Source organism: Anser anser, assembly GCF_964211835.1.
Source record: "Anser anser genome assembly, chromosome: 2".
Lineage (NCBI taxonomy): Eukaryota > Metazoa > Chordata > Aves > Anseriformes > Anatidae > Anser > Anser anser.
Genome location: NC_139721.1, coordinates 80,580,958 through 80,602,464, shown reverse-complemented (window position 1 = coordinate 80,602,464; position 21,507 = coordinate 80,580,958). Strand labels below are relative to the sequence as shown.

Genomic DNA, 21,507 nt, shown 5'->3' with positions numbered 1-21,507 from the left:
GCACGCCGAGGCGGACCGTTAGCCAACGGCCACCCTTCGGCACCGACGGAGGGCGACCTGACACCGGCCTCAGTCCCCCGGGCCGTGCGGATTCCCTAGCTCAGCTGCTCCAGCGAAACCTCCCGATAACAGTTCGGGAACGCGGCCACCGAGAGCAGGACAAACTCCTGCAATGTTTTCTCGAACCGAGGGGCGGGCGGGCGGGCGGGCGAGCACCCCTCCGTCACGGCAATCCACCCTCCCCACAGCGGGCGCTGCCGGGACTTGTAGTCCCCGCCGGACTCCATTTCCCACCCCCCCAGCGGTGGCGTCACCGGGGCGGGATGATTAATATTCAAGAGGCGGCCTCCCCCTCCCTCCCTCCCTCCCTTGCCCCTCCCCTCCCCACCGCCCTCCCTCCCGCCCTCCCTCCCTAATGGCGGCGGCGCCGGGCGGGGAGCGGGGCTGGGGCTGAGGCGGGCGGCGCGGGGGCCCCTGCGCGGAGCTGCGCTGCCCGCCGCGCCCTGAGCCCTGAGCCCCGCCGGGACGCGGCGTCCCTCCTTCCCCCGCTCCCTTCCAGCAGGCGATGGAGCAGCGAGCCGGAGACGCCCCGCCGGCCGGCGGCGGGCGGGCAGAGCCCGGCAGGAGCCCGCCGGGCAGCGGCAGCCGGGCGGACAGCGGCGGCCCGCGGAGGAGGAGAGCGGCCGGCGGCGGCGGCGGCGGCGGTGGAGGCGGAGGCTCGGCGCCCCCCGCCGTGCTGGCGACCCCCGGCGCCGCCAACTCGCTGCTGCTGCGGCGGGGGAGGCTGAAGAGGAACCTCTCCGCCTCCTCCTCGTCCTCCTCGGCCGCCCCGGCGGGCACCCGCAGCCTGGACAGGAAGGCGCTGCTGCTGCTGCCCAAGCCCCCCCGGCAGCTGCAGCCGCTGCAGCCCCCGGAGCGGGACTGGGTGCGGCGGGACGTGCGGCGGGGCTGCGTGCACGTCTACGAGCGGCACGCCGCCTGCTACCTGCGCCCGGTGCTCTGCACGCTGGACACCACGGCCGACGAGGTGGCCGCCCGCCTGCAGCAGCTGGGGCACCGCGGCGGCAGCGGCGTGGTGCGGGTGCTGGGCAAGCCGGGCGCCGCGACGCCCCCGCCGCCGCCTCCTCCTCCTCCTCCCGCTCCTCCGCAGCAGCGGAGACCCCCGCCCGAAGCGGCCGGGGAGAGGCCGAGGAGCCGCCGGGGAGCTCGGAGCGGGCCGGCCCCGGCAGCCGGGGGGAACGGCAGCGCCGACGAGAGCGAGGCGGCCGGCGGCAGGCCGAGCCCGGCGCCCTCCGAGCGGAGCCCCGCGGCGCCGCCCCCCGCCGGCGAGCTGTACCTGGCGGGGCCGCCGCTGTCCTGCCCGTCGCTGCTGGGCGAGCTGGGGCCGGCCGGCTCCGACACGGAGAGCTTCAGCCCCAGCGCCGAGAGCGTCTCCGACCGCCTGGACCCCTACAGCAGCGGCGGCGGCGGAGGCTCGTCCTCCTCGGAGGAGCTGGAAGCGGAGCCGGCGCCCCCCGACGGCGCGGGGGAGGCCGCGGGGCCGGCACGGAGCCCCCCGGGGCCGGGGGAGCCGCCGAGGGCCGGGGGGGCTCCGGGGGGCGAAGCCGTCGGCCGGGAGCCGCCGTCGGGGCCGCCCGCCCTCTACGTGCAGCTGCACGGGGAGACCAGCCGGCGGCTGGAGGCCCACGAGAAGCCGCTGCAGCTCCAGAACGACTACCTCTGCCAGCTGGGCTACCGGGACCTGTGGCGGGTGCAGGAGGAGGGCATGGACGCGGAGACCGGCTGCCTCATCCGCTTCTACGCCGGTGAGACGCCGCCGTCGGGACTGAGCCGGGGGGGGGGGGGCAGCCCGGGGCGCCCCGTCGGGGTTATGCCGGGCTGGGAGGGTGAACGGCGGCTGCAGGTGCTGGCCTGAGGCCGCCGTGGGGTTCCGCGCTTGTAGGGTTTCAGCGCTGTGCAGCCCTGCCCTCCCTGAATTGCATCGCCCCGTCGCCCTCCGGAGCTGGGCTGCTTAGGGAAAGAGGCTCCTCGCAGCTCCGTCCTGCGAGCGCAGCCCTCTGCTCAGCCTCCCGCGTCGCTCGCCCTTTGGGTTTCGTCGCTCGCTGTTTGTCAGAGGTGCAGGGCTCAACCCAGGGATCGAGGCTGTAAGCAGCGAAAGCGTGCCAAACGCGGGACGCAGCCTTTGGAAACGGGCTGTCAGAACCGTGAGCGCGAAAGGCAGGAGCTCGCAAACGCGGCCTCGCCGAGGCGACTTTGGGTACGGAACGTGGGGAGCGTGGGGTGGGAAAGTTAGCTCCCACGTTGCCGTTACGCAACGCTGCCGTTCTGTAGTGCTTTAAAAATATCTTCCCGGGCGGCTGAAGTGCTTGGTGAAAATACCTATTGCCATCTTGGAGCTCCTTGGGTTTTAACCGTCTCGCCCAGCCCTCTGAGGAGGGGAGTGTTTAATGTCCAGCAAAGCGTTCAAATACCCAGCGAGTTTTCCTCTGGAATAGGTCAACGTAGTGCCCAAAGATCAGGTCCCGCCGGTAAAGCAGCGGAATGACATTCCCTCGCAGGGCTGGCTTAACAGAGTGGTACTCCACTGAACCGTGAGAATTCAGCGCTTTAATGCTAAAAATACTGAGATTCCTCCCTCTAGTGAATTCCTGTGGATGTAAAATAGAGGCGGTAATGGCAGGCCGGGAGGGAGAGCGGTACGCTGCGTGAGTGCCCCTTCTTATTCAGAGAATGTGGGAGTGACGGCGAGCGGTCCATTCCTCTTTTCTTCAGTTTTCTAGGTTAGCTGTATTAACGACCCCAGCACAAGCGGTGCTCGGTCAAGGAAACGACAGGAGAAGGTTAGGTATGCTGGGGTCAGAAAGGAGATAAAATCTTTTTTTTCAGGTGCTGAGGGTGGTCTGCGTGTTGCTTTGGCCGTGCTGGTGAGGGTGGAGTTCAGCAGGTGGTGTTGGAAGGAATGCTGCTCCCATTATTTCCATTCCCACAGCCCAGTGGGAATGCACGGGCACGTTTCAAAACGGGGCGACCGTGCGCCTCCTTTCCCAACAGGATGCATGCTAAAGAAAATACAATCAGAAAACATAGCTAAGCCTTCTATACAGTTAAGCCTGTTTGCATGTAGCCTTTATGCATTAAGTGATTAATTCTATCTGCTCAATGCAGCTGTTCCAACTGTCTTATTTTAGTGTCTCAACTTGACTGCTAACATAGTTCGTGCGTTCTGGACTTCCTTGTACAAGGCTTCTAAATAGAAATTTAAATCTGTAAGCACACATACAATTAAATGAATGCAAATTTGTTACGCAATTTCATATACTAAGCAGTATGTCTCTGCACTTCAAAAGTGCAGTGTTTTTTTTGAAATCTTTATCTCTTTGGGGGGATCTGTGATCAACATCTAAAACACCTGTGATCAGGTGCTTGTAGCAGAGTGGTTCCAGCATCTAATGTACCAGACCAGCCAAAAAGAGCTAAGAAAATATTATTGACGTGTCATCATACTGATTTTCTATAACCGTCTTGGCAACTTCTCGGCTTCCTTATTGTAATTTTTTTTTCCTACCGGATGATGAAAGGGAGGGAAGGAGGAAGACTTAAAGAATGCACATCAAATTAGACTTGGAAAGGGGAGTGTGTTTTGGCCCCAAAGTCAGGGTGTTTTGGTTAGGAGAAGTACCTTTTTGATAAATGATCCTCCAGGAATACCCTAAGGAATGCTTTCAAACAGTGATTTCCTGTTTGCCCCGGACTTCATTGGTTTAAGCAGACTGGCTTGTCCCAATGGATAGAGAACAACTAGCATCTCTATCCCTGTAATTTCCTGCAGGCTGTCTCAGCAGGATTTGGTGATTCTGGCCTTGTACTGATGTAAAATGGCATAAACCTAGACTGGATTTATTGCACTGCTTCTAAAAAGAATTCTTTTGTCTAATCCCCTTGAAGTGGGGAGAGGAGAGAGCGTGTTGGTGACTTCTGGGCTTTTCTATTTCTGGGGAGAGACAGCTTTAAAACTGGAAGATTTAAGTACTGAAATGTAATGTTAAAAATTCCGATCAAGGTAATGCGATACAGCCAATGATTTCAGTGATTGCTGTATGTCGGTGATTTCTCTAGTTGTGTCACCTTTTTTTAAAAGAAAAGCATTTTAGAAAAAAATAACTAGGAGAACTGCAGAGCATCAGGGTTTTCACTGTGACAAAATAGCTTTCTTGATGTTTAGCTGTTCACAAACATTCTGTAAATGAAATGCCTGTTCTTTAAACGCAGCATTCCAAATTTAAACGGCCCAGAAAATAAAATGTGACACTAGGAATGTAAGAGTCCTTCTTGTATGCTGTTTTGACTCGCTTCAAAATGTGGTTAGCGCGTATTTATTTTGGTATCTCCCCTACTTTTCTTACTGTGAGCGTGCGGTTGATTTCTTCGGTCTCTTGACTGAGCCTTGCTCTGAGATGATGCTGTTGCTGAAACAACATTCCTTACAGATTTCAGGATCTGATTCTGATACCCTCTAACATCAGTTTGAGCAGGATTGGACGTTAGTGGCTAATTGTGTGTGTCAACTTCTCCCTCTGTTGAAATCTGTCTCAAGAAAATATACCGTCTTCAAAGTTTGAAATGCCTAATCTCTATTTAAAAGGATATGGTTAAATAGCTTTCTGCTGAGATACTACTTGACTGGTTATGGAACTGTGTAGGAATCCATAGTGCAATTACAGCGCTGATATTGTAGCTGGGAGACCGATTAGGTCAGACTTACTAAACTATTCCTAAAACCATAAGAGTGGCTGTGATCCAGAAGGCCTCTCGAAAACAAGTTATAGTATTCCTCATTGCTCTGTAAAAATAATTCTTGTAAAACATAACTTCTCCCCGTGGCCTTGCCTTCTCTGTAATTTGCATGTTGAAGGAAAAACAGACTAATGCACCAATCTAGTCACTTAAAAACTGCAGGACTGCTTGCTTGTTTTGAGACTTCAGGTCAGAGGCGAGTGGGGAATTCTGTTCAGTGCTGTGCTCCGGAGCATTTACGTGGCGAGCCGCATGAGCAATTTGATCTTGGTCTTGAAGACTGCTGCGGGACAATGGATGTTTGAGGCTTTTTTGTTTTACGACCTCAAGGTGATGTTATTTGTGATTCTGGCACTCGGCTGTCAGTAAATCGTCTGCTCTTTGAAGTGACATAGGGCTTCTGCACCTGCTGGTGTCATCAAATATATCACTTTGCAGGAGGTGCTTGCCTATGGGCAGAGTACTGAGGAATGCCAGATGTAATTAGGGGTGTTAATTTTGCAACTGGCTGTCAGGCTCTCTCTCGGAAGAGAGGCTTCTTGCTCTCCTCAAGCTGTGAGGAGAAACCCATCCAGATCTGTATTAGAGCTGGTTACATAAAATGTTGGTCTGTCCAGCATGGAGATAAGGGTGGGAAGATCTACCAGCAGGATCATTTGTGGTGGCCTAAGAAATTTTTTTAAAAGCATGCTTGGCAATTGGGGTCACGTGAAGGCTTCCAGCTGTATGGATGGAGGCAGGGTTTTGGATGCTTAGGGTTGAGTGAAAACACTGAAGGCCAGGCAGTGCTGAGCTCTGGAAGATGACATCTGTTGAATCGCCAGCCATTTGCTGCACTACTTGGTGAATAGCTCAGTTCAGCTATTTAATACATTGGTAAACTCGATTCAAGATGACTGATGTTTAAGGGAGGGAAACGTGCCAAAGACAGACGTGTTTTTTAACTTGGGGTAGGACAACAGCTGTGCTGCAGAGAAGCTTCTGCCTTTAGAGCACCGACGTAGTTCTGAGATCCAGCATCCTGTTTAAAGTGAAAAAATAGTTCTCCTTGTTGTGACTGGATGTCTTTTTCTACAGCTGTGATTGGAAAGGTGAGGTCTTGGTGTGCGAACTGTCTGAAACCGAAAGGAAAAATAACCTCTGCCTGGGGCTGCCATGATCCTGATTTTCTTTTTCTTCCCTGCGTGACTTGTGTATACGCCCTGTTTACCTTGTAATCATTTGTGTGTTTGCATCTCCTGCAAGGGGAAGCAATACCGAAAACTTCCCACTTTGGGAAGTTTTCATCTCATTTCAACGACATCGAATCCGAGCAGGCAGTCTTGGCGTGGCCAAACCGGGGGCATTTCCAGCCCTGTTCCGCAGGGAAGCGTAAAATGGCTGCGGTGCTGGGCTTGCTCCACCTGCCCGTGGGCAGCAATAGCCTTGTGCTTATCGGGCCCCAGTTGGAAGCGGGTCTCTCGAAGGCAGGCGATTTCCTGAGGCTCCGGGGCTGCGAGTGCTCCTCGGCCGTCCTCCTGCACGGGAGGAGCCCAGCAGATAAAGCTGGAATGCTGGTGGGACTTGCAGCTGAGCCTTGGTATGTAACACCTGTTAAGCACAATGGGTCTCGCGGCTTTTAAATTCTCTCGTGCTCCTGGCTAGCATCCATAACTTAAGTACTTGTGAAGTATCAACATGGGAGATTTCAGTGTCATATGCATAAGTTACTATATGTACTAAATATATGGTACCTAAACTGGTGCACCCAGGAGCTGCATTTCCTCACTGCTGCAGCATGGAGTGCAGCATTCTCCTTTTTTTTTTCCCATCCTTTTTATGTGTTTTGATACTATCCCTCTATCTCACCAGCTATTTCCTTCTTTTTTTTCTTTCTGAAACTGTACGTAAACATCCTCTTGATCGTGGCACTGTTGATATACCTAAAAGCCTTTGTGCAATTAAGAACGTCCATCTGTTCTGTTAGGACACTGGCAGACTGCTATGCATCTAAAGCGCTACATGGTTCTTGGAAGGTACTACTGAATAGTACAAAAAACCAAAACAACAACAACAAAAAAGCAACCGCTAATTTGAAACAGTGTTAGAAACTGGTGTGTGCTTCTGATCTACTTAAAATTAGTTTGTGGTTTAATAAAACAATGTAAAGAGAGATTTCTTTGTTATCCTGGTGGTCTTCTGGAAGAGGAAGAGGTAGGAAACATGCCTGAGAAGGCCAGTTAGAGTATATGCATATGCAATTTCACAGAACAGAAGCTTAGAGAGAAATCCTAGAGTGTTTCTTGTTACACTCCTCCATTTAATTTGGAGGGAACCTGTACCTTGAATGCTAACAGCTGTATTTTCCAGTGGGCTTAAGGGATTCTCATTGTGAATTAATTGTTTAAGTTATTAGTGTGTCAATTTGTAGACAAAAAAAAAACAGGCAAAAATGACTTGTAGCTTTCTATTTGCCTTGGACAGTAAATGCAAAGATGCTTTGACTAACTCTTCAATGTTTCATTATTTCATTGCTTGTGGGATGTGGCACGCTGGCATTTTAGGTGAGATGGTAAAATCTCTGCATGTGTCTGTTTTCAGCTTCCCTCAACATAATTTTATTGCTGTATTTTAGAACCTTTACTCAGGTGGGGATTTGCACTATGGGAAGCTGTATGTCTGAAATAGACTGCTAATAATTTTATTTTTAGACCCAGAGCACTGAATGTTGCATTTATCTCTAAATTTTTTTTTTGTGAGGTCTGTTTTGTTTTTATTTTTATTTTTTTGCATTTCTGTGTATTCAAATGGAATAGACTTTGATGCTTGGAGTCAGTTGCAGTTTGTTTGGGTAAGCCAACCAAAGTAAAAGGGGCGGAAGTACAAAAGTTTGTTTTGTAAGCATCACTATCTTGGCTGTGTAACTCCGGCTTATTTTTTCCTTCTCAAAGATGTTTGAGAGAAATGCAACCAACCCTTGTAAAAAGCTGAAAAGATTTAAACTCAAGAGTGGATGTCTTAACATTTTTTTTCTAGATTTGGCTTTAAGACAGGAGTTCTGAAACACTTAGCTTTTAACAAGATATTTAAGAAATTTCACAGGGACACAACATCCTCATTTAAAAATAATCAACAATCTCTTCCTTATGATACTCATGAGTAAGATTGGAAACTGAAGTTGAAATTCCAGCTGCATGGTAATGACTGAATTGTGTATAGATCTGAGGTAGTTAAGCACTGCAAATCTTGTCAGAAAATGTTCTTGTGAAAATTCTAGATTTTTAGCTTTCTGCTTCACCCAAGAGTCCCCCTAGTTTTATTCTTTGTGTAATTTTTGCCCTTCAGATAGGTTTTCTGTTGTGTTAGCTGTAGCGCTACCTTTTTGGAGAGAAAAATTTTTATATTTTTCACTATAAAATAAATTATTTGCTGTAGAATATTTTTCCCAGTTGGGCTGGCATTTGACCAATTATGCTATCTTAATTTTTCCAAAAGTAACTAGTGACATTCTTGTTGAATGTCTTCCAATTAATTGCTGCTAAATACTGAAGCCATCTTAGGTATTAGATAATTTTAGATTTAAATCTTTTTATTTATGGTGTATTTTAATTGACTCTTTATTTACTTTTCTATGTCTGTTACGTGATAAAATGTTACATGCAAAGCATCACTTTTTATGATATGCATCACTTGCCTCTTGAAATGCAGCAGCTGTCCTAACAGCATGGAGAGGCGTATGTGGGTAGCAAATGAGTAGTGCTATTGTGTCCAGCTGAAATGCCAATCAGGATTTCAGGTAGGCAAAATTAATAGTAAAAACAATGTTCTGTGGTATTTGGTTGTCACACCCACTTCGGTGTGCGCTGGCAGTGATCATAGTTCAGTGTCTTTTCTCTGATAGTATGGGCATGGCGTCCCCTTCCATACCCCCTGCCGCTGTCATGCAGAATCCTTCAGCTATGTAGGTCGATGGTCCAGTTTTTGTGTGTTGGTTGCCACAATCTGGATTCTTCGTGCTTCCCTATTTAGCTAGCTAGCTAGACAGGCCTGCCCCTTTTAGTTTTACTGCTGAGACTTTCTGCTCTTGTGGTTGTGGTTAAAGTATGTGGAAGAATGGGAATGTTGCAGAATCTCTTGCGCTGTTTTTTTGTTGTTGTTGTTATTTCCCTCTACCCCCCATTATTTAAGGGGCAAAAATTATTCTTTGAAGAACATATTGTTTACCAATGACAACTGTTAAATCAAGAAAAAAGACCTCCTGGAGTGAAGAGTCATTTAATTTCACAACATTGCATAGCGTCTTTGAAGCTTTTTCTGTTGATGGGGAAGTAAAATTTCTTCCAGCTGGCTTTGACTTATTTGGAGGGATGCTCAAAATACTCATTGCCGAACTAACTGTGTGTTCCTTGATTTGACAGTTAGGAATAACCATTTACATATTGATTTAAAATATGAAGTTTCGGGGAATTTTTCTGTCCAGTCTTATCTAGCTTAGTTCTCAGAAGGAAAATGAAATGAAGTTGTGTAAGAGACATAGATGCAAACATCCAACTGGAGTGGAGAAGTCTTTTAAAGTTTAACTCGAATTTTTCGTGGGCCAAAGGTACATTTGACCCTTTGAACTTAATAGGCCATTACCTGCTCGTTGCCTTGTCCAGTGGCAACAGGGATCTTCAAACCAACTTCAGCAGCCACCGAATTGTGTTCGTAATTCTCAGAAAAAACATAATTGCTGCATTAACCAGTTGCTCTCATCTGCGAGCACTGGGGGTGCCATGCCAACTTATTTAAATAAAAACAAAACAATGGGCCTTGTTCCAAGGGAGTAATGAGGAGCTGGAATGCCTTTGAAGTTCAGGAGCCTAGGCTGTAGGTGCAATTTACATAAACCTAATTATGTAATCTGAATGCAGTTTCTCTTCCTGTTTGTTCAATTTTTGAATCTTTGTGCCCAAAGAGAAAGAGATAGTAAGACCTGCAATTAAGATAAGTAGCAGGCCGCTCCTCTTCTGAATGTGTGCTCTGGTGAGGAGAGAATTTTTGAAGCAGCATTCGAGGAGAACAAAACCTGCGATTCAGGCACCTTCAGCCGATGAGCATAAAACCAAGTCCTTTCCTTTCAAAAAGCTGCATGCTTCTTTAAACAATAACTATGCCCAGTTCAGCCTATTATTTGTTCTAAAATAAACGGTATAGAAAAGCTTGAAGTTCCTACTAGCAGTGATTTTGCTTTCGTATAAGCCGTAGGAGGGTCTGTAAGAAGCTCTCCTCGGTTTTAGAGCTACCTTGAAACGAGTAAGTTTCTAACTAGACAGCAAGTTTCCTCATCAGAATGCTATGCGATGACATTTTGTTGTCTCAAATGCTTGCTTTTTCCTCTTGTCTGATCTTCTCTATCCTTTTAAAAGCAGATAATAGGCAGTAGCACTGGCCTGGTGAGGAGAGTCCTGCAAGCAGCAAATTTAGCTGTATGTGCAGTCTGCTCATTTGTCGGATGGTTGGTCAGATCTACAAGTGACTGTTTATCACCAGATATTTTATGATGCTTATTGACTCAAATTGTAAATGATGTAGGAACATATTTTTCCTTCTATTGTATATTACTTACTAGGACAAACAGACCTCTAGGGGACAACAGTCTCAGTGAGCAGTCATTTTATTTATGAAACTTAATTATATCTGAGACAGCCTAATATTGTGTGTCATTATTGGCTTACTGCATCTACATGTATTTGGCTTTCATGCTGTAAAGCTTGCCTGGTATAATACAAAATGTAATGACAAAGCCTGTTATGAATGAAGTGTGAAACTCCTGGAAGAAGGCTTGCAGGTATAATGTACTGAATTTAATAGGCTAGGAGCTTTTGGTTTCTTATACCAATACCACAAGGTTACAAACACAAAAGCAGAATAATATGCAAGTTGCAAATGGGATGCTTCTAAAAGTAAAGTTAATCATGTGTGCGGGAGCTGCAACTTAATGTTTTCCGAAATACCGTCAGCAGACTGTTGTGATTATATGACAGGGATTTTTTTTCCTGTTTCAGTCACAGAGTTGAGGATTTTTAATATACTGGCTTGGTGAAAGTGTAGAGCTCAGAGTGTGGTTGTGTCGATTAAAATTTAAAGATTAAAAGTAGACCAGAGCTTTTATCCTTTCCAAGCAAGTAGCTAACTTTTTTTTCCCTCTTGGGTGTTGTAGCTAATAAAAGAAAGGACTGGCTGAAAATGGGAATCTGAACTCTTTGAAGTGTCCAAACGCTGTGAAGTGGCTGTGGACGTGTCTTATCTCTTCTCTTTTGGTGGCATGAAAATCATGTCTCCTGTCTGTATCAACCAAAATAGAATCCAAAGTCTCTATCTTCCATGTGAATCAACTGAAGATTAATGTGATACATTTCAGACTATTAAATACAGAAAGTTTTTCCATTTCATAACTTCAAGAACAATGGAATCATCTGTATAAGTGTCTTCATTCCACTTGAGATTAGACTATAGCACTAAGGACTGCTTGGTTCATGTCTCTTTAATCTTCTTAATCAAGTGACAACTTTAATTCCTGCTAATACGAGAAGACTACACTACATTATTTTGCTTTCTTTTGATTTGCAGATTCCATCTTGGGAATGTCTCTTGTAAGAAATATCTTTTGGGATGTTTGTTTTCTGAATCCATGCGATAAAAGATCCTCGTTTATTTATCAGGTTCCAGCTTTTTCCTTCATAAATAAAACCTAGAGTGAAAACATGCAGATCAGTATTGCTAGATATCGTAGCAAAAAGATTAAGAGGCTTTGTAGTCTGCAGTGGACTAAGTCACGTCCCTTTTGTCAGTGCCAAAATAAGTGTCCAGAGAAAACGGTCTACTAGAGCCTGGGGTATATGTTATATGTATTTAATTTGTGACACTGTGTGTTGTGATTCTTTGTGTAATGCACCACTGGAGTGTGAGCAGTTTCAGCATCTCTTGCTTCTTCAGTTTGGCATTAATAGGAAGCATATTTTGTACTGATGGCAAATAGCATATATTGCACCGTGGGAGTGAGGGATCCTTTTAGCCCAGAATATGCAGCTTAGCTCTTTTTCTGCAGGAAGTTTTGGGGCATTCTTGGCTGTATTTACCAACTCGTTAATTTTGTACAAGAAAACTTTTAGTTCTTAAATATCTTAGGGTGTTTCTCTGCAATAGCCACTTATCAGTATGGCTCTTTGTGTTTTTTTTTCCTTTTCCATGCATCTATGAGTCTATGTAAAAAACAGTGCCACTGAGTTATTGTGGAGAAGAGCGTTCATTATAGCGTAGGTAATGTGGGGCTGCCAAAACAAGTAAAATTTTCTCCAGAAAGTCACAGTACATAGCTACAACAAAATTGCTGTGTCTGTGTGTTAACAGTGTAGGATCTGGCAATGATGTAGCAGATAGAACAGACCTTTAAAGGAGTTTAAGGTATATTTGACCTCTTATTACAGAAACAAGCATGTGGAAAAATTCAAATATAAAAAAATTGTGTGTCAATTGTATGTTCTTTACACAGCAGTGCATCTCTTGCAAATATAGGATTTTGAGGCAAAGGCTGTAGCCTGCATATTGTTCTCAAAGTGCTCTTCTATGAGAAGAATTTGTAAGCTGGTTAGAAAGAAAGAAAAAAGCTTAATCACGCGTAGTAAGAATTGTGGCTGATAGTAGAAGAATTCATGCTGTTAAAATCTTTGAACCTAAAACTGGGTGTATTGAATTTTTAACATCAGACTGACTTGTAAACAGTGGTATTACATACAGCACTTCAGAAATGCTTATACTTTTTAGGAGTGTGTACAACAACCAGGGAGGAGTTCGAGCATTTGGCAATGCTCTCCTACTTGCTGTCACCAGCTAAGCTGAGTACATTCAACAGGTCAAGTTAAAAAATGCAGTTAGCAATCGCTGTCCTTTCTGAATTGTGAAGGAAGGTGCTGCTGAGGAATATGCTACAGAACAAGTCTAGTCTCCTCTTGTAACTCTGTGAAAGGATGTATTCCTGGAAAGCAGGTTCTGGGAACTGCAGACTTCTGTCCAGGAGGAGATTGCGTATGTGTACTTGACGCTAAATGCAAAAACAGCTGTAATTTCAATAGGGGTGCCTGTCCTTATGCCTATACGTCTTCATTTTGTTTCCTTATGCCTTTGTCTTCATTCTGCAAGGTTCTTAAGCATATCACGCTTAACGAGTTGGTGAATTGCCTTTCCAGACACGGTATTGTGCCTTCAAGTCTTCTCATATTGACAAGCCTTAATCAGAGGTGTTATTGGAGACTGTCTTCCATAGGTCCTTTGGCCATTGTGTCTTGGCACTCCGTGTGTTGTTGCTGGCACTTTTGCTGAGCTCTTTTGTAGCTCATATTCCCTGATTTTTCTAAACATGTAGGGCATATACTCGTTTGAAAATCCTTCGAACCTTTCTCTGTAGACATGGCTATACTGCTTTGTAGCAAAACGTGTAGGCATCCAAAGATGGTCGGAGATTGTCTAACCTCCTTACCTAATGTAGATGCTGCCCATACCGAAGCAAATGACATGGCGTAAAGTTAATGCCCACTAATCTTTTTGTAGTAGAAATGTCTGAATATTGTCGTGTCTTCATCCTCAGTAGCAAGGAGATAATGATACCATGCTATTTCCCTAATGAAAGATCATGCAGACCTTGTATTACACATAAATGTCCTGTTTTGGCTTGTTGGACTCTCTTGAGCATTTGCTTCTCAGCGCTGGAGTTACTCTGCTCCTTCTGGCAGTTCACGCTCAGAGGAATATACCCCAGTGAGTATCTGTTCACAGACAAGCATGCCTGGCTTTCTTGCTCTGAATGTGAATATCTGTTTGCTTCTCTTTCTTGCTAGGTTATGAAAAGCATGGTCATAGATAGTTAGAAGTCACATTAAGCAGTATCGTCATGGCCACTAGTCTGAGCATTTCCAATTGATGTGAGTCGGTGGATGGCTGGCATCTTTCTGGTACGGCATGAGGACGAGGTGCTGTTATCAGTAGAGATGTCAGGTAACAGGCTGAGTTCCTGAATCATAAGCAAGGCTTGCTGAACCTTGAGAAGGAGTACGCTCTGCTCTGGGTCACCCTAACCTTTGCCTGCATGTGCTGTTCTCATCCTGTCTCATTCTCATTTTCCTGCATATGTATCACAGTCAGAGAACGGCTGAGGGTTGGAAAGGACCTCTGGAGGTCATCTGATCCAGCCCCCTGCTCAAGCAAGGCCAATTAGAGCAGGTTGCCCAGAACCATGTCCGGGCAACATTTGAATACCTCCAAGGAGGAGACTCCACAACCTCTCTGGGAAACCTACACCAGTGCTCAGTCACCTGCATCCCGAGCATCCTCTCCTCCAGGCTGAACAGCCCCAGCTCTTTCACGTCTGCTCATAGGAGAGGTGCTGCAGTCCCTTCATCTTGTGGTTTGTCCATATCCCTTCTACCGAGGAGCCTGTTCTGTGAGGCTGTTTCTGTGAGGCTGTTGAGAGATTCGGTGAGAAGCAGAGCCCTCAGTAAGGGAAGCTGCTGTGATTTTGTTTTCCAGTCACTTCTAAAGCAAATTGCAGAGCGGATTCATTCCTTGCTAGTTACAAAGGCAGGGAAGATGGCAAGTACTTCCATTTTCATGGTTGGAAAGAAGTAGAGGTTTTAAAATCTCACTGTAGTTATTCCTGTTACCATGTGTGTGCTTTAATTTTTGCTGAGGCGAAATGAGGATCTGTTGAATGCTGCAGCATAAATCTAGTTAGGGGTGAAGGTGCAGTGCCGGCGTTGTAGCTTTGCCTGGAAATGTCGCGAGTTTCCCAGTAAATGAAGAGCAAAGGTGAAAATTGGACACGGTAAGGAAGCCTGGCTTGTCAGCAATCTGACTAGCGAAGACTGGTCTCCGCAGGTGGGACAGTACTCCAACGCCATCGCCATCTCCTCTGGATGCTGGCAGGGCCCCGTGGTGGCTCACCCTGAGGAGAGGGAGAAGGCTGGGCCAAGGCACCGGGGCTGCGTGCTCCGCGCAGGCACTTGGGAAGGGGCTCCTTTCGCGTGCTGTCTAATGGATTCAGCCTTTTATTTTATAATATAATTAAATAACCAAGCCTTTGTGAGGCTCCTGAATTCCTTTAATTTAGCGGCAGCACAGAAGCTGAATTCAGAGCATTCATGGGCCTGTACTATCTCCCTGACTACTTGCCAGGTCTATTCATGCTGTTCTGAGTGCAGGAAGTTCTCACATTCATTCAGGACTGGGGGTGGGGGTGGGTGGGAGGCGTTGTGTGCTTGGCTTTTTTTTTTTTACTTCTTTTTTTCTTAAAGCAAGGGAAATGGTTATAAGGAAAATTCTTCAGTGATTCCCTGGGACCAATTTACCAACTGTTAATCTGTGAGTAAATAATGGGAACAGTTTATACACTTGGCAGCTCTTGAGAAAGAGCAAAGAATCATGAGAAGTTCACAGTCCACAGCCCCAAGATAGCTGAATGCTTTGGTATGTTAGGATTTGTCTGAACAGGGATAGACCAGTACTTTTCTGTTAGCACACGTAATCTAATATATTCTGAAGTACTAGGTTTGATGAGGAAAACGTTACTCTGGCATGTGCTAGCTGGCTGCTTATGCTTGCTCAAGTTAAATAATTCTTTCTCTGCTGGAGTCTTAATGCTCTAGCCAATATGTTCATGTTCTCTTGCAGACGGCTACTAATGCTCCCTTGAGGAGAGGGTGAGGAAGTGTATTTGCTGCCCGGTGAGAGCAGAGCTGGTGGAATATTACCTTTCCCTTGTCCAAAGGAAAGCCAGAGAGAGGAAAAGGTAAAACAAAACTGAGAAAGCAATGAAAAAAAATCAAAGCAAGCAAAAAGGAAGCAGAAAATGATTTGCAAGCTTAAGCATTCACTTCACTTCCCAGGAACTGTCCCACATCTCTAATCTGTGGTATCTAATCTTTATAACCAGATACCACAGTGATAGACGTAATTGACATGTGTAAAGTGCATAGCAGAAAGGAAAGTGACTTTTTGGTGTAGGTTTTCTGCTGATGAAAATGACAGGTCTTGGGAAGTACGCAGGTAGGTAAATACAGCAGATAATCTGCAAGCAGGTTGCATTTTCACCAAAACAAGCATAATTGTAGTAATACAGACTCTGCAGATTTGGTGTTCGCTTGTAAAGTTCTGTGCCCGGATCCTCTGTTCCACACTTGAAAGAGAGGTGCTTGACAGTAAAGTTGGCATACAGCACTGAGTAGCTGTGAATGAGCAGGAAAGTCCTCAGCTGGAAACCTTTTAATGCATACAAGGCAAGCTGTATATGCTGTGCTCCTGCTGGAAACTGAATCGGAGGTGGGGAACCCAAAGTTTGTCTCTTAGGATGTGCTGAATTGCACCTTTCTGTTCTGGGGTATAAAACTTGCCAGCCAGTGTACCCTTAGAAAAAATGTTTTTAACTTGGATTACCTTAAGGCAATGTAATTGCTTCATAATGTTCTGCCTTTACTGGGATGCTGGCATGCATAGGACATAATGACTCCTTCTGCTAGGAGGCTTAATCTGCCACTGTGATGTTGACCTACAACTTCCCGTTCTCCTGAAAACCAAAATGGGTGTTGAGGCTGTGTTCCTCTCCTTTGTGATTTCTGTACGAGAAGGCATTTCCCTTAGGTTCTGGTATAGTTCTGTTTGTCCACAATAAGTACTTGGGCTCTTTTTGACCTTTTCTCTTTCCATTCTCTAGCTGCGTATTTTTGAGATCTGTCTGAAGTCTTCTTTCTGAGATAAGTTGTCATGAATTAAACAGTTTCTTATGGTGCTGTTGTTTCTAGAATCCCAGTCTGTTAAGAACATGTACTTGTGGATCATGGCATGCGTTACCACACGTGATGCCAAAGTGATGCCAAATTGTCTGGACTGTTCTAGCAAAAACAAGGAAACAAGGAGTGTGAAATCACTGTCACTGGATAGTGTCTTCATTGCTTTTTTTCCGCCTTTAATTTAGATCTCTGAGTTCTGATTTCTGCTTTTTATTACAAGCAATGGTGCTGAATATTGGTGGCAGTTTTTTATATTTACCATTTTAAGGTATTTAAATTTACCATTTTAAACTGTGACAGCTTGGCTTTTTACATATATGTGCATGTATATAATATATAAAGCCTTCTGTTTCTCTCTCCATATAATTATATTTTGTATGTTCTCTTCAGAGTTTAGAAGGCCATTACACATACTTTGAGAGGCACATACTTTGTGAACCCAATTTCATAACAAGGCTTAAAAATATATGGAAGTACATGTTTGCTTCAAGGTTGTATTTTGGTCAATTTTTTTTAGCAACTTGTGAAAGTCTTTAGCAAAACAAAGATAAATAGCACCAGCTATTCCACACATTCTTGAGTAGTGGAGGAAGGGAGTATGTCGATTGAGGGAAGGTTTGCAAGTTAAATAAAACTGTTGTTGCCAGGCAGCCCAAGAAGTGAGTTGGCATCACTTGAAAATACTTGAAAATGAGAGTAGATTGTGGGTTGATGTTGGAGCAGTGTGGACAATGGAGAAATAGAAAAAGAAAGAAACTTGAATGCTTTTAAATTAGCTTGTTTCTGCTTCCAGAACACACAATATTGAAAGGAAGGTAGCTATCTTGGAAAGCCTATGACTATTGTAAGAAGAGAGCTGGACTACACTGAAAGTCTAATTCTCTTCATTTTTTTTTAATATAGTATGTCATGGTGAGTTAATGACTGCTATTACAAAATAGGGTGTTAGAACACTTGAAATTATACTCTGGCTCCGCCTAGCTATGAGACGTGAGTTGATTGATGCTCAAAAGTTACCCTATCTCCTGTAATGCCAAGTTTTTTTGTTTAGCTTCTGGTTTATGTAAGTGAGCATTTGCTGCAAGGTGCTTGGTGCAGTGCACAGCCACCTGTAAATACCAGTCTTCATAGGATCCTGCTGTTCCTAATCTGGAGCTAGGCACTCCTTGCAGAGGTGACTAGGAGTCACAGACTTGCTGTGTGGATGAGCTTTATGCATAAAGATGTCTTGGTTTTTGATGAAAGCACTTTCACTTGTCTCCTCCCCATCAGCGGTGTAGGATTTGCTCTGCTCAAGCATATGCCTTTGTAAGATTAAACTTGCCAGTGTGCTTATGTTTAGCAGAATGTTGTAAGATAGTAATTAATGCTGTAGCCATCATGTGAATGGAAAATATTTCTGCAAACATGTCTATGTATCTAGATACTTAAGAGGATAAAATTAGGCTTTGGAATTTCCCTCTGGTCCTGTTCAACTTAGTTAACTCGTAGACACGCTTTTATTATGGTGATAATGGTTATCTGCCATTGCTGTTTTACTTTTAATGTCAGCGTTGCACTGTCCTTTGCAAGAGCGTAATGTGCAAACCATTACATGGTTGGGTTGGTGCAAATCAGGACAGTCAGCTGGAGGCTATGCTCTTATGTTCTAGCATCTGGCAAGCTTCCTTCGTTTCTTCAACTTTTGTGCAAGTTTGACAACTTGTGTAGCATCTTTCTTGAAAACTTTTTAATATTTATACCCTTCAACCCTTGTTGGAAAGTACAGCATTGCAAGCATATATTCCTTTTACTTGTCTTCAGAATTGGTATCCTTTGTGACTAATGAATATGGTAGACACTGATCTAGCTGGGACTTGAAATTGTTTTAGGATTATCAAGTCCACGCAGGATAAAATTTAACTGTATAATCTTACTGATACAATAGTACCATTTCTTCTTTTGTTCTACTTATTTTTGTGGAAAAAATCATGTAGGCAGCTCCAGGGGATGGACCATATTGTCTGCTTTTATTTATTTTTATTAAATTATGCTTTGCTTAACTGTCTTGGGGTTAGGAAGTATGTAGGAAAGCTTTGGGCTAGATGGGCAAAATTCGTGGCTTCTGGTCCTCCACCCCACCCCCCCGCCTCAATTGCTGAAAATTGTGAATAACATTGTTTTAGGACATGCATTTCTTTCACAGTTCTAACCTTAAAACTGCAGTGGGAAATGTGAATTGCTTTTTCTGTTGCCTTTCTTTATTTCATCTCTAAAAGCAAACATTCTTCCAAAACAAAAAAGGTAAAGTCATCTTCTTGAGCAATTGTGTAGTAGAGAAAGTGAGGTGACAAGGTATTGTTTTCTGAAGGCTTTATATGAAAGAGAGAACGTGATGGCTTGAGCGAGCAGTTGCAGCCACAAGCAAGGTGGATTCCAGATGGCATTGGTAAAGCGTGACGGCGATGAAAGAGCCGTCTCTCTAGGCTACACACACCGCTCAACTTTGACTGCTGCAAATATAAGCATCAAAATCCTTTGTCCCGAGAGTGCTTGAGCGCAAAGTTCATTCTGCACTGAAGTTTCTCACCCGATGTGTATGCGGTCTGTCATTCTGTCTAGTGTAAGGATTTTTCACCCCTCAGTGTGGTATGACACTGTCTCAGAGTGGCTGCCTTTTGGTCCCTGCAGCATGCAGGTGGGCGATGCTGCAAGCAAGAGCCATTCACCTGTCCTCTGAGGAAGCCTTCTGACAAAATGGGTTGGGCATGGTTGACTAAAGCAGTCGGACATCCTTCCGTTTTAACCAACCTTGGTCCCGAGCTGCATTCACATTGCATTGATGCAGACACTTGAGGTGCCCCTGGTGCTGGAACTTGTAATAGCTTGAATTAGCAGATGGCTGGAGGAAATATCTGAAACTTCAGTGGCCATGAATCGCTTGTGTTAATAAAACTCTTAGCCTCCTGTTAGCTGCTAAGTCAGCGTGTGTTTAGCTGTGAGAACTCATTGGAGCCCTTTTCCTGAGTCTTCTGATTTGTGCAGGAATCAGGTTATTGCTGGAAGAACTCTGCTCTTCCTTTCCCTTCACTTCTTTATAAAAAACAGAAAGTTTAGATTTAGGAAATTAAAGATTCTAAACGTAGAATTTAAATATTATAAATTTCAAAAATGGAGGGGGGGAGGGATTTGAAAGGCGGAAATTGGTCCAAGACCCTAATTCAAGAGAGAAAATAAGTCTTGTTCTAACATCTTTATCTTAAAGCTCTATTTTGCCAAGCTTTCGTAACAAGCTGGGTAAACAATACTGATAAAGTGTGTTGTTATAATTTTTGTACACTTTAAACCTTAATCAGACTTCAGAGTGTTGCTTTCAAGCTCAGAGGCAATTATCTAGATTACTGAGATTACATATTTGTGATTGTTGGAGTTCTACCACAGTTGTTTTTGGCTGTGTGTTCTTTCTACTGCAGAAGAAAAAAATAGTCCCAGGCAACTATGTTCCTGTTGTAGTGGTTTTTGGGGCAGACCCAGGGGGATGCGAAGTAGTCTGAAAGCAAATACAGGACTTCCTGGGGGGGGAAGTTGTGCAGTGGCTCAGCCGCTGCTCTGCTGTCTTGATTGCTGTATCGCCTGTTAAAAATCACTAATTTTTAATTAACTAGAAGAACAGATCATCCTCTTTTTTTTAAATGTGGCTTGTTTTTTCCATCAAGGGAAGGGTTCTTGATTATTTTATTTTTTTCATTTCTGAAGAGTTCTTATGTACTGTGCTGACCTGCTGCTCTTGGAGGCCCTAGGGAGCCTGTCAGTGTTTGCACAGCTTCAGGGAAATCTGACCCGCGAGTGCCAAAGGGCTGGTCTGTGCTGAATGAGAACGAAATCTGTTTCCTTTCCAAGGGGGTTCTGTACTGAAGACAGTGCCGTTGCACTTCTAGAAGACCTCGTGAAGCAGCAGCTTTCCTAAGGCCTGGTTTGAGGTGGGGCTTTTTTGTTCAACTCTTCTGGATAGCCGTGAAAACAAAATGGACACTGTCTTCTGTGCTCTAGGCTGTGACTTGAAAGAAATAATGAACACTAATGAGATTCTTCAGCCCACAGAAATAGACAGGAGCAGGAGAAGCCTTCTGGAAGAAGGCTCTTTGAGTGGGTGCATGTGGCAGTGCTTGCTTGATGTTTGCTGTGGTAAAAATTCTGTGCTCTGCTACCATAGTCTTTTTTCCTCTTCACTGTGGATTAACAAGAGATACTCTTTTTCCAAGATTGGTTGGTCTTTATTATGGACGATACCAGAATTCTGCATCAAGGAGTCTTAACACTGCCATGCTCTGGAGTCACCTAGAAGTGTTGCCTCTTATTGAGGTTGGTGCAGTTGAGCTTACGTGTTGGCATGGGTCCGACACTGCTCACTGGGGCATGCCACTTGTAGGGTTGCCTCTTACAGGCTCTCAACTAGAGGACAGCACTCAAACCTTGGAGTCTTGAAGTTCTTATATCCTAGTTTTTGTAAACGCTGAGGCTGAAAAGCACATTTTAGAGGGTCAAATGTGTAGCGTTCAGCAGGCAGCGCTTCTCTTCATCTCGTTTTTGCAGTATTGGTACTTGAGGGCTACAGAGAGATCCTAAAATAAGATCAGTGCATGTCAGTACCATTACCTGTGCCTGTGGACGTCTGCATAGCTGAGCAAGGATTGGTGGTGTCAGTGCCCTCTTGTGCGTGTACCTTTTTTTTATTAAAAAGGTTCTGTATAATGTGCGTTGTTCTGGGACTGCAAATGCACTGATGGTACTGATGTGACATCTTGTTCTTAAAATATCTTAAAATCTTATTTTTGAAGTATCATAAATGAGTTTGCCTCTATTTCTAGCAGTTGCTGAACTCTCACAAGTTCTAACTTAATACTTCTTCAGAATAAATGTGTAAATATTTACGTGA

At 45.0% G+C, this 21,507-nt stretch overlaps 1 protein-coding gene across 1 annotated transcript in view; it reads left to right on the top strand.

Moving 5' to 3' along the window:
- Positions 1-370: 370 nt before the first annotated feature.
- PHLPP1 (PH domain and leucine rich repeat protein phosphatase 1) overlaps positions 371-21,507 on the top strand; it is a 132,164-nt gene continuing 111,027 nt past the window's right edge. The window contains exon 1 of the mRNA XM_083822384.1: positions 371-1,805. Coding sequence (XP_083678510.1) covers positions 566-1,805 — 1,240 coding nt within the window. The 5' untranslated portion in view covers positions 371-565. The remainder of the gene's footprint in view (positions 1,806-21,507) is intronic.